This window comes from Carassius gibelio, chromosome A5 (genome assembly GCF_023724105.1).
Source record: "Carassius gibelio isolate Cgi1373 ecotype wild population from Czech Republic chromosome A5, carGib1.2-hapl.c, whole genome shotgun sequence".
Lineage (NCBI taxonomy): Eukaryota > Metazoa > Chordata > Actinopteri > Cypriniformes > Cyprinidae > Carassius > Carassius gibelio.
The window spans coordinates 21975289-21988580 of record NC_068375.1 but is presented as its reverse complement, the minus strand read 5'-3'; the positions used below and the strand labels follow the sequence as shown (position 1 = coordinate 21988580).

The 13292-nt window shown below is 38.6% G+C and overlaps 1 protein-coding gene across 2 annotated transcripts in view; it reads right to left on the bottom strand.

Annotated features, from left to right (window-relative positions):
* Positions 1–3329: 3329 nt before the first annotated feature.
* Positions 3330–13292, bottom strand: part of rasgef1ba (RasGEF domain family, member 1Ba) — a 73826-nt gene continuing 63863 nt past the window's right edge. For both annotated transcript variants that reach the window (XM_052592479.1, XM_052592480.1), the window contains 10 exons: positions 12931–13143; positions 12707–12781; positions 11633–11728; positions 11233–11335; positions 9328–9407; positions 8031–8126; positions 6027–6122; positions 5642–5765; positions 5181–5253; positions 3330–3977 (listed from right to left, as the gene is read on the bottom strand). In XM_052592479.1, the coding sequence (XP_052448439.1) occupies positions 3953–3977; positions 5181–5253; positions 5642–5765; positions 6027–6122; positions 8031–8126; positions 9328–9407; positions 11233–11335; positions 11633–11728; positions 12707–12781; positions 12931–13143 (981 nt within the window). In that variant the 3' untranslated portion in view covers positions 3330–3952. The remainder of the gene's footprint in view (positions 3978–5180; positions 5254–5641; positions 5766–6026; positions 6123–8030; positions 8127–9327; positions 9408–11232; positions 11336–11632; positions 11729–12706; positions 12782–12930; positions 13144–13292) is intronic.

Sequence of the window (13292 nt, the reverse complement as noted above, 5' to 3'; positions counted from 1 at the left end):
CAGCACCCTGTGAGTGTGCAGTGCGCTCTTTCCTGGACTATCTGCTGATGTCATTCTTTGCTGCCTTTCATTGATGGAAAAAAAATGAAATAAGATGTTTTGTAATTCACTCTGGGTTACAAATGCACAATGGACACTGGACACTCCCACCACAGAGAAAATGTTTGAGCACAATCACAGTATTTACAGTAAAATGACTCTGAGCAGACCACATGCACATCCCTACATCTCCATACAGAAACTTTGTGCAACAACTCAATACGAGTGTTATTTCGTTTTCATCTTATCTGGATGTTTAATTCACAGGAAATTTGATTATCTTTATGTCCTTACATTCATGAGAGATGCATGTTATTTAATTTAGACAGGATGTGTACAGTAGGAAATAGATTCAAGTTAACCCACATGCTATAAACTAAACAAAAAAAAATAAACACAATTATAAATAAACTTCTAATCAGTAAGTTTTTTTCTGAAATGGTACTGGTAATTGTATAGGGCTGTTCATAAAGACCTACTGTCGTTACACCTGTTCCTTCATTTTATCTTTAAACTAAACGCTATAAGGAGTATAACGTTTCTAAATATTTATTAATGACATGAAAAACCCTACCGTTTTCGTGTACAGGAACTCTTCATCGAAGGATGAAAGACAGTGCTGTGTGTTTGAGGCAGCAGCCCCGGTCACCGTTCACACGCCCCACACACACACCTCTCTCTCTCTCTCTCTCACACACACACACACTCACATAGAGAGAGAGAGAGAGAGAGAGAGAGAGAGAGAGAGACTGGCAGCATGTGTCATATCTCCACAATAGCTGCCTACACTCAGTCCCTTTAGCTATCGTATTGTCTTCATGACAGCAGAATATTTTATTGATCTCCCTCTCTTTCTCTCTCTCTCTCTCACTCTCGTTTTTATGTACTCAGTTAATCATAGATTTGTTGATGTTTTCTGCTGAAATGTTATTAATTAAAATGTTATTGTTTTAAATAATTAAATATTGTTTTACATGACCTGTTGCATTTTTTGATTTCACTTTCTCAATCTAGTCATGAAACTGATTAAACAGATTAGACTCCCATTATTGCACTGATACCTAAATCCTATCAACTTTACTGATCCTGAGCTATAGAACGTTTCCAAGTACATCCATGTATCCACACACACACACACAGAGAGAGAGAGAGAGAGAGAGAGAGTTCTTAGAGCTATTACAGCAATCCCAGAGCAGCTGGATTGATTTACATTGATGAACATGAATCAGAGCCAGTGACTTACATCAGAGCTGCTGAAGCTGAAGTGACTAATATATCATTCAAAACTGGCTGCCATTAAATGAACTGTGCATCACATTCAGCAAATATTATAGTAACAGCTCTACAGAAGCACAGCAGCTATGTAGGACTCTGAAATTATCAAAATGAAATAAAATAAAGAAAGAAAAAAATTATAATTTCATAATTATAATATCATGTTTTCCACAAAATGATATTACAAACTTACAAACTATATCTTTCCAAACCATCCCAACTGTGGTGTTTTTGTTGTTGTTGTTGATTTTAACCAGTAGATGGAGACAGAGGCCCTTTTCTCTTCTGTACAAACGTTTCAATGTGGACCATCCTCAAAAGAGTACAGTCAGTTCACCATGATTTTTTAACATTGTCACTACATTTATTATAATTTATATGAATATACTGTGTATGCTACAGAAATCTGCATAAATATAGTATAAACTGATTACAATTCACTGGCTCTCTTCATTATTTCTAACATCTTTTAAATCAATGGTAATGCTATTTTTTGCAGTGCCCTCCTGTTCTCAGTAAACACAACATCACTTGCTGCTATCATCCTTCTGCTAGATGAAGAAGACTCACAGCTCTGCCTCTCATTCCAGCCTGATGATCCCACATGGACTGCTCGAATCTCAGGCTGGATGAATTAACATGTCCAAGCAATTTATTCCAGGATCACAGTCCATCTGAACTCATCGACAGCAACACCAGCCGGGTCAGTCAAGATCTCTGGAGGACTGTTTGAAGAGCTGGACATCACAGAATATACAGTACAATACAGACCGACCGTGTCATGAAGATTAATGCTCTACATCATCAGACCCTTCATTTGCTTATAACAGAGGATTGAAAATCAAAGACTTTTACATTGTTATTTGTTACAAATAAAAACTTTCCAAAAATCTTGAAAAAAATAAATAAATAAAAAAGTGTCCACAAAATTAAGCAGCACTGTTTTCAACACTGATATTAATAATAATAATCGTTTAATGGGCACATCAGAAAATTCATCTTTGGAATAACAGGGATAAACCGATTACATTTTAAAATATATTAATTTATAAATATATTACAATAAACAAAATAGTTGTTTTAAGTTGTAATAAAATTATTACTTTATTAGTTATTACACAATATTATATAATTTATAACATAAGTTTTTCAAAATGCATATTCAAAAGGACCAGACAGACATAAACACAAGACTCAAATAGCTTCATTAGGCATTCTTTAATTCCTTTTTTCCTGTTCACTCCACACCACTATTCTTCCCCAACAATCAAAACACATTCCAATACACAGAGAGGAGGAAAAGACATATTTACATAGAAAAGAATGCATGTATTTGTGAAAAGTTTCCAATGAGAAAAAAAAAAAAAAGGTTAGACCGACATACATTAACTTCATATTATGCGCTCGTACCTTCAAATGCTAGTTTTTCCAAATACAAACTTTTATAAACATTATAAAATATTAAATAGAGCAATATCTAATTACTATAAAACATGTACCTAGTACAAAATAACAGAATATAATAAACGCCTGTAAATATCTTTAAAATATTTGAAAACAATGCAGACACAAAGAAAACTACAGATACTTTTGAGGCCAATAAATAAAATCAAAGGAAAATAGAAAATATTAATAAAATAACAGTAATAAAATCTAATACATCCTATACATGGACTCAAATCTCAGCTAGCACAGGTATGATCCGCCTTCACGTCCTCAACTCTGTCCTCTTGAACGTATGCTGTATTCTCCCCTTCACCACCAGAGGGCGACATTCACCACTGGCTGTGGCCAAGAGTGGACGTGTACAACAGCACTTGGGAGAATTGTCTGACACACAGTGATTTGTCCTTCTATAAATATCACCTTCATTGTGTAAGAAGCAGCATTACAACTGTAACACTGACAAACGAACACAGTCTTTCCATCAACAGTCAATAATCAAAGCATTGACAAGAGAAAGGGATGGTGGAGCTTAATGTTGCAGAATTACCACAAAAGAGCTTACACAGGGAAGGAATTGACATCTTTATTCATAGTAGCATCCAGTGCATTCGGCAACCCCCAGCGGGTTTATCACACACACATCAGTGGTCACTCACAGAGGTTAAAGCAATGCATTACATCTCATATGCATTAAAAAACTGACAAACACAATATCAAAAAAATAGTTAGAACATAAATCTAGACTTAAATTAATGCTTCATGTACAATAAAAATACACAGTACTGGAACCCAGTACACATAATGCTGGTTTATAATTCTCCCCCCTTTCCCCCAACCTGTGCCAATGGAGTTTGCCAACCAGCAGCAAACTCTTGAAGTCAACAGAGAAGAACGCCAACACAGATTGGTTTATAGTCAGGGGACATTTTTTTTCCTGCTCAAATCATGTTTTAAAGAGGGAAAAGGAGTCTGCACAAAGAGAGGAAAAGCCTGAAATATCCAGTATGAACGACAGAAAGAGAAGGGCCTTGTAAAACGATGCTGCTCTTTCCAACAGAAAAATACACCGTTCAGCAAAATATGGATTGTCATCTCCCTTGAAAAAACAGGGATACTTCTCACTTTTGGAGGGGACAAAAGGGGGACACAGCCTGCTTGTCAATGTTCACTTGATTTTGAGCTCCACACAGCATCATGTCCTGTTCAGCAAAGATGACCTGCAGAAATAAAGCAAAATCGTTTCATTAGAGCAGTGAATAAAATGATTCAAAACAATCTAGCTCAGAAATAAAGGAGTAATAATATACACAGCATTTCATGTTCAGTACTTAAAATCGCATTATGAGGTAGAAAAAGAATCAATAATTCTGGATACGCTGTATAGTGTTTGTCCTGTTGGATGATCCAAGTCCAGTGCCCTACACCTGATACATCAAGTAAAAACTGGTTTCAGACTAGCAATAAAAGGCAACTTTGCCCTACGGATATTATTCTTCAGCTGGCCTGTCTTTTCCTGGAAGCTCTGCCCTGTTTCCTGGAGGGCTACTATCCTCACGCTGAGACACAGAGAGTCACACAAGCTCTGAGACGGCGGAGCACGAACTGCTGATACAGACACAATCTGCTGCTGTGACAGATCCTGTCGCAGTGGAGGAGAAAAAAAACCTCCAGCACTTGTCTCTGCAATCTCTCTCTCTCTCTTTATCTATCCCTCTTGAGTTGTAAAGCCATCAGAAAACGTGACTAAGCAAGAGCCAAGAGGTCTCACCCTTTCCAAGCACGTGTGTCTGTGTGTGTGTGTGTGTGTCTATTATTACTGCGTGATCTTTGGCAAGCATGAATGGAAGATGTTTTTGTCGGTTGTTTGTATTTTAAACAATTGATCGAAACAAATGTGAGATCAAAATGACAGTGTCCTCCTTTATCAAAAGTCTAGTAAATACTGTGAAACATGAAGGCTATACAATATAATTCAATATAATACAATATAATGTAGTGTTCTAGTAAAACAAAGGCAACCAGTGTCTAAAAAATAGATAATATGAATTAAAAAAATTCAAATTTAAATACAAATAACCTGCTTAATTCAGTGTTTTTACAGTTATTGACTATTTAATTAGAATGAATGTTTGTTATTAGCAAAACATCTATATTTTTAATTGTAATACAAATAATCTGCTTATAGGTCATATATTACAATGGCTTTTGAGCGTTCATTAAAGCACGAGTTTTTAAGATTTTATGATGAATTGTTGTTGGGGGTTCTTTGCCGGGACAACACAATTTAAAAACCCCTGATATTTCTCTGACAGTGGGAACCCTTGTTAACTAAATCTTTTCATGTCGCTGCTCTTCAGACAGGTCAAAACCAATCTCAGCATCCGAATCAACAGCCCTGATGAATCAGATCATACACACACCTGAGAGATTTCCATCTGTCTTTCTCCATGTTGTTCTCTGGTCCTTCACTCTCGTATGACGCCAGATACAAAGCTGTTGAGAGATCATCGAGACGAGATGAGCGTGTCAGCAAAAGAAAACAAAGCCACCTGTTTTCATTCTTGAGAGATGATCTGAACTTGTGTCACTTTGTTATTTGGCATGACGGCATTTTACGCCTGAGGCAAACATGAAAACGCAATTGTCTTTGTGTCTGCTAGCTTGTGTGCTTATTGCGCAACATGACATTAATGACACGAGTTGACAGTAAACAAGTAAGATAGAATGCAGAAATGATGTTTCATCAGCAAAACTACTGTCTGCCCTCAATGTTTGGGATTCTGAGGTGGGATGAAGGGACTTAGAATTGATGATCACCACTGCAAAAATTGTATTTAACCTTGACTGAAGATAATTGTAAACCAGCATTAAACATCTGTACCATCTTCACTGAAGACTGGTGCGGTCAGGAGATACTGCAGGATCTTGCGGTCTCTGTCAAAAGGACACTCCACCTTCTTCCATGTCATGAACTCCATCACTTGTTTGGCCAGCTCCCAGAATTTCTGCAGCACAGTCAAGACGCATTCTGTTAGAAATCATCGCCTAGGTTTCATTTCTAGCAACTGTCACGCTGAACTGATGCCCTTGAAACTTCTTTTCAGCAGATGTGTACGTCAATGAACTAAATCTGGATGCTTCTGTTGCTATGTGACAGTGTTTTCTCAAGCATTCATTGTTATTCAGTAGCCGTGACGGCGGTTGTTTCTATGCATCATGTTAGCTTGCATGTTACTGCCAAGCCAAAAAAAAAAAACAGGAATTACCTCAAAATTGACATGTCCAGTCGGGAGCCTGCTGGCACATCCTTCATTGAGGAAGTAAATGTCTTTAATCAAGAGACTGAAGAAAGGGATGACAATCTGGAAGGCAAAAGGGGAACACAACATTACATAACTGACCAAAAACCAAGAAGAAGAAAAAGTAACCACGTCAAACAGCATCACTGGAATCCATCGAAGCGTTCTCGACACTGTATAAGACTGCATTAGGCAAGCGCTTCAACAACAGCTTCTTAAAGCTTACAGGGCACAGCACAACTGGATCTACCACTTTGGAGGGCAGTAACAATGATTGATGACACAAGGAAGCAGTGGTGTGTCGTGACGCCGAATTCTCAACTCTATTGTAGCAAATTTACCTTCAACGTGATAAAGGTGTCACTTCTCTTTATTTAAAAAAAAGTAGACATGCACATCAGATGTGGAAAACAATGAATCAAAGCACACCAAGAAAAATTATAACAGTGAAAATTAAATTAAATATCACGTGATTTATTGTTCAACCCACTGATCTATAATATAGAATATATATACATAAAGATCAGTGGTTCAACCCTAATTAAGTAAGTCTTTTTAAGCCTCAGCATCACTCCAAAACGGAGAAATAAATCAATAAGCCAAAACAAAACCATAACACAAAACTACAGGCCCGTCTGACTAGTTAACCTCCAGTTTAATCATCAAGCTTAAAAGAAGTCAAAAATAGCAGTCTAACCAGTTGATGAGTTAAAGACATTAAGAGAGCTGTAATGCTTTCCTGATTTAATTTGTTTACGGTGGAAATTCCAACCCTGGAACATGCACTTATTTTGTCCCTTACATCTTGATTTTAGGGCAAAACAAGTGACATAGGCCATTGTGATGCAAAAAAAAGGAAAAAAAAAAACATGTCCCCCCACAGAAAAGCTGAGCATTCCAGTGTTGCTCTGGAACATTCTGTCTCACCACACAAACCCACACAGCGAAGATCTCCTCCCAAACCAGTCAAAGATGCAAAACAAGCCTCACCAAGCTTAACAAAAACAAACAACGTACACACACACAAAAAAAAATGTATAAGAACACTAAAAATAGCTGTGGATTTTAACGAAGACAATATAACAATATTGAGCTTCCATTTTGCAGACACAGGCCCCGTTTACTCTAGTGCATTTTCATTTTAAAACACATAAATTATGCTACCGTTATGCCTTAAGTTCAAAACTGAGACTTTTAAAAATGCTGCAGTCCCCTTTTTAGTTTGAAAACTCCTGCGTTGCATTTCAGTTCAACTTTCAAAAACGATGGCGTGGCTGCACATGTGATCTCTGTGTATCCTTGATGACCGCGTAACCGTATCATGAACCGTAATCATGCCCATTGTTGAACCTGCAAGTGACTAGCAACCGACTGCTGGTTTACACACATGCCCAGTGCGCATGAATGGTCACGTAACATGCGCTTATGTAGTGTAGACAGAGATCGTTTCTGAAACGCAGCTGAAATGGCAGTGTAAGTGCTCGTTTTAATTTCGAAAACGTCGTTTTAAAACGATGACGCACTAGTGTAAACAGGCCTCAAATAACGGATGGACTTTGAGGTTGATCACAGAAAACACTTCAGAGCATCAAAACATGTTAACTGGAGAATAGAGCATATATTGAAGAGGAAACAGTGTGTCGCATCTGACGCCTTGCCTTCAGCAGATCATCCTCAAATGGCCCACTGTCCTCTACTCTTCATATTACATTACATATTACAAAGAGGGCAGACGCTTCCTCAATTTAGTGTAAATTTGATACTTCTGGATTGGGATCTGCACTTTCAAGCCAGTCATCTTTTATGTAATGCGTCTCATTGTCCTCATTGCATTTGTTGCTAATATCAATACAGCATATCACACACTTCAAACACCATTTACGTGCCTCCTGAATCCAAACAGCATTATGAAACAAAGGTTCCTACAGTTTACGTGAGAAAACTTCAGGAAGGAGAAAGAAAGCTCATTACCTTCTCTCTGCTACTGTGAGCAGTGATGGATCTCTGAGTGGCTCCTCGCAGCGCTGTTCTGTAGTTGTAGAAATTGCTAGAGGGATCCATCTGGTGCTGAGAATAAAGACAAAATCAGGTTTATGCATCAACCTCGGGACTTGGGCTGAAAAATGTACAAACTAAAGTTATCTAATGAGCTCTAAGCCCATTCTACATAGTTAAGTCTCGGTTAGAACTTTAACCTACATGATTCACTCGAATTACTATTCATGATGGGACCTTCTTTTATGGGACTTTTATTAAGTCATGCACTTTCAGTCTTCATTAAAACTTTTTGCCGGCGAGTGAGACGCTCACAAAAGTTCAGTTTTCATAAACCAGCTTTAAAGAGGCAGTTTCTTAGATACATTATGGATTAAAGGTTTGGGGTCAGTAACATTTTTTTTTCAATTTTTTTAATGAAGTCTCTTAAGCTTACCAAGACTACATTTATTGGATCACAAATAGCGCATCTGGACAGTAGTCTAAGGCTACATATAGTCTCAAGACATCACAAAATTTTGAAAATTGTAAAACTATTTTAGGTGAACAGGCTATATAACTTTATTAGAGGCTAGAGGTGAATATCTGCAGCTTTAGCATTAAAGATTTTCTACAGGGAGGGCATGACAGTCTTTTATCCCACAATCCTCCATTGTCTTAGAACAAAGCAAGAGGAAGGCAGAGTGAGAGAAAAGAAAGTGCTGAAAGCTGAACCTCCCTGAAGACGAGAAATACAGAAATACAGTCCCTATTTACAAAATTATCAAAATGAACTGAACTGTGTGTAGGTGTGTGTCCTGTACATAAGTCATAGATCAAGTTCAAGGCCTTTTTCTGTCTAAAAATAAAGACAACAAACCCTCTTTAGACAGTAAACACAGTATGCAGATTCAAAATTAAAGCCTTAATGGTCTCATCCCCTCTCAAATGTGGCCTTAAAAGCTTTGTAAACATTTGCACACCCACTCAAAGCGAGAATTGCAGTGCTTCAGAAAAATGATGACACAAAAGCAACAATTCTCGCCCACTTCGGACTAAAATTGGCAAGATATGGCGTCCATACTGTCAGGGGTTTGAGCATCATGCATGCATGAGTTACAGGGACAAGAGCCAGAGTCGGACACTTAATATGATTAGTGCCGTGTCAGCACTGCATTCACCATGATTTCTTCCCACTCATGTTGTCCCCTACATGTTCCCCTCACTTCAGTGACTCACACCCACCCTCCGCTGTAAAAAGACAATATCAATCCCAACATGATGAAATACATACCTCCAGTATATCAAATTTGGCCGTTTTGACTTTGCCCCAGGTCTTCTTGAGCCGCGACACTGGGCTCATATTCATCCCGGCTGAAAGACACGTATAGAAAGAGACACAGGTCAGCACACTGTTTCCTGTCAGAGGTGCAGTTTCTCTATGGCAAATGGAGCAGTTTAAGCCCATGAGCCCACATGAACAGTGACATTAGCAGAAGCACCATTTCCCTCCGACAATAGGTGAAGCTTATAGCGCCGAGGGTCACGCTGGGCTTGTGCAGTCAGCACTAATGACCAGATGAGCTCAGAGTGTTGACTGGAAATCACTAGTGGTGTGTCCACCAATCAGATTCTTCTGTACGGATTCCTGCTAGTTCTTAATTAGATGTTAATCTACTTGTTTCTGGAGCTTTAAAATAAATGCAAAACCAAAACTGACCTCAACTACTTTCCTAACACATTATTTGTATTGTTCCCTGGCTCCATTTTGGTATATATAAAACACGTTTTTTTTTTTTTTTTTTTTTTTTATACACAAATACACGGTTGTTATATGCTTTTGTAGGTCTCTCACACTCACCAAGGCTGTATTTATTACAGTATTTAAAGTAAGTCTTTTTTTTATTTGAATATATTTTAAAATGTATTAGTAATACTATTGTGCTTAACAAAAAAAAAAAAAAGACACACACTTTCGCTTCTTCATATTTTTTTTTTGTGGAAACCATTTTCAGGATTCTTTGATGAATAGATAGAAATCTTTAAAATGTCTTTGACTTTTGATCAAGTTAATGTGTCCTAGCTGAATAAAAACAATTTTAATTGCATAATGGGTTAAATTACAGAAGTAAAATAGCTTCATGGAGACAAAGGAGTTAGTTGCTGGAACAAGGAAAACATTGATATACTGAATACAACTGAATATATTGTGAACCGTATCTAAAACTGAAAAGTCATTCCAGATCTTTCTTCCGTGAACAATAGCTTACAGTATCTATTCATCTACAAAAGAGCCATCTGAGCTTTGGTACCATTAACAATCTGTCAATACTAACAGGTGTCAGGCCCAGAGCTCCTTCGGCACTCAAACATGACACCAGAGAGAATGATCTTTCAGTCCTAGCCATACGCTGATGCTCCTCCAAAACACACAGGCAGGAGTGATCAACCTTTCCCATGACTTGTTTGTTCTCTTTCAGTGGCTTTAATATCGGCCTTCCATCTCCAGGGAGAGAGGCTTGTGTAAAAGCCCTGGCCCGTGGGCTCGTCTCCAGGGAATGAGCAGGGTAAGGACAGCTGGTTCCTCTCCCTCCCACAATCCCCCTCTCAATGAGTCTATTGGATTGGTCAGCACCGACCATCTGCCAGAGGGATGCCTCTCCCTCGTTGCAGCTCTTGCTCACACCGGCTGAACAGCTGCCTCTTCTCCTGGCTCTCTCCACCCTTGTTCCCCTACCCATAATGCCTCAGGCACAGGCCTGGGCGGGTGCTCAGAGAACGGAGTGAATGATTAATGAAGCCAATCATTATTTTATTATATTATCGCTGGTAAAGTGTACTATATATTATCATAAGCCCAACACAAACAACAAAAGTGTTTGGAATATTTCTGCTAAAGATTCTCTGTAGATTACCGAACAATGGACTGATACAGATTAATCAAAATTAGTCAACTAAAGACAAAAAATAAAGAAGACTTTCCACAGAGCTCAGCAAACACACAAAGTGATACATTGTTTGAAGAGTCTGTAGACATTGTTGTGTGTGTTAAGTGTACAAGAGCAGAGATTAGAAAAGTTAAGCAAATCCTGACAAAACAGCAAACTGTATTATCCAAACTGATTTTTGGGGAACAAACAAGCTTTCTGTAGCTGTAAGAACTGGAGCAAAGTGTAGCTTGGGACGGCAAAATACTCACTTATGATGGCCATGAGCGAGTTAAAGTTGCCAATGTTGAAGCATTCTCGTGCCACATCGATGAAGAACTCAATGACTCGAGCCCGATGTTTCTTCTTAACCGGCTGCATGAAAAAAAAAACAAGTAAAATGTATGAACATCAAAAGTGTCTTCAAGATACTTTTCTTATCTATGCTGAAAACAGTTGTGCTGCTAAATGTTCTCGTTGAAACTGTGGTTCAGTTTTACCTGGGTTCTCTGATGAATAGAAAGATCAGCATGACATTATGAACTTACGGACTCCTTTGAAAGGTAGTGTATATTTTCTACAAGGTTTATATTTAGAATCACTAAATGTGCAACACAACCTGCAGAAATGTAAGCTGCTGGATGAGTCAAAGCAATAAAAGCAGATAATTACCATGCAGATCTCCGTCGCCACCAGATAGCTGAGTCTGTTGAACCACTCCACATAAGCCTCCAGGTTACTTGCTTTTTTGTGATCACTAAAGCATCTCTGCAAGAATCCAAATTTCAAAAGGTCAACATCATCTCGTTAATTAAAATGAGGCTTGAGTTTGGTCAAGAGCTTCATTCAGGACATTGTTCCATAATGTTTTCCAGTTTACTTTTTAAATGGTCTTTATTTTACCAACACCATATTGGTTATCTGCAAAAATCAGCATTTTTTTTTTTTTACCAATATCAGTTTTTTTTTTTTTCACAAACTAGCATAGATTTATAATATCTGCCATTTGAATTTTCCCAAATCCAATTTTTTTAGCTCTAAACTGTTTGGCATGAATTTATACAGATCATCATCTGTGAATTATTGCTCTATAAGTGATCTCACAGAACTCTGAATGCTGGGATCTGTGATTCCTACATTCTGATCCCAAGAACAAAGGCCTCGGAGATGACTGATGATCTTCAACAATGCACATTGATTCAGAGCGCTCACTGGGCCCTGCGCTATTATCTGTTTAGGGAATGAGTACTGACACCCTGTCTGAAAGCTTGGGTCACTCTAACCCTACATTCTTCACATTCCTACGGTCTCACTGTGTCGTCCATCTAACAATGCCCAATCCACCCTACTCTACCTTTGACGGACAACATCAGAGAGCCATGGCAATATACAAGGACCCTCTGGAGAGACAGTGACCAGAACAAAACGGGCTGTTGTCTAGCAGCCAGACGGCAACAGGCATTACAAGGAAGGGCTGAGCAAAATTTTGGAAGGTCATTGTAAGAAACCAGTAGCTAGGTTTAGTCCTCAGAAGGACACTGTGTGGAACGTGACGAGGGAAGCTTGGGCGATGATAAATTAGACGAGGAATGTGCTGTGAACCTTGTGTGAAATAGGTGACAGCGCATTGATCCCAAGGGTTAACGTAAACATTGTGAGTATTGATTGGTCAAAGTCAGATATCTGTTGTAGTGAGAGCAAGACATAATATTTGAATTGTGTATATTTTTAGTTGACCTTGCTGACCTTGTCGTTATCAAGAGGGTCCTTCTGAACAAGCGCCTGAATGAACTCCTCTGGTCCGATGTAGCTCAGTCTTTCCTGAAAAATAAAGATGACGACATCAACTTAACCTTTGCAGTTAGTCCAAAGGGTCACCTTGAAAACAACCCACATATGTTATTGATTTAGTAAACCAATCAATCCAAAGCCACAGTGAGCTGAGGAGTGTAAGGTCATGTCCCACTCACCAGTTCAATGTGTGTGAGCTGCTGTGCCAGGGTGAAGGGGTCGCTGCAGACGGTCAGAATGTCTCTCTGGATGGACTGAGGTTTGGTCTTCAGCACTGTTAGTCTGTCGGTCACAGAGGAGTTAATCTTGGCCAGAGCCTCCTCGTACTGACTCAGTGTGGTGAGCTTACGGATCAGTGTTTGTGTCATCTGCTGCACAGCCTTACGATAGAGCTGAAGAGAGACGGGGAGACAGAAGACCATGATTTTATTGACAAGAAAGACAAGGTACTCATTCATTTAAAAAGACAGACAACAATTATGTCCCACACTGTTAAGAAAGCTGAGAGAATGCAAAGAGTATTTGCTCTGCAGGAATCTAA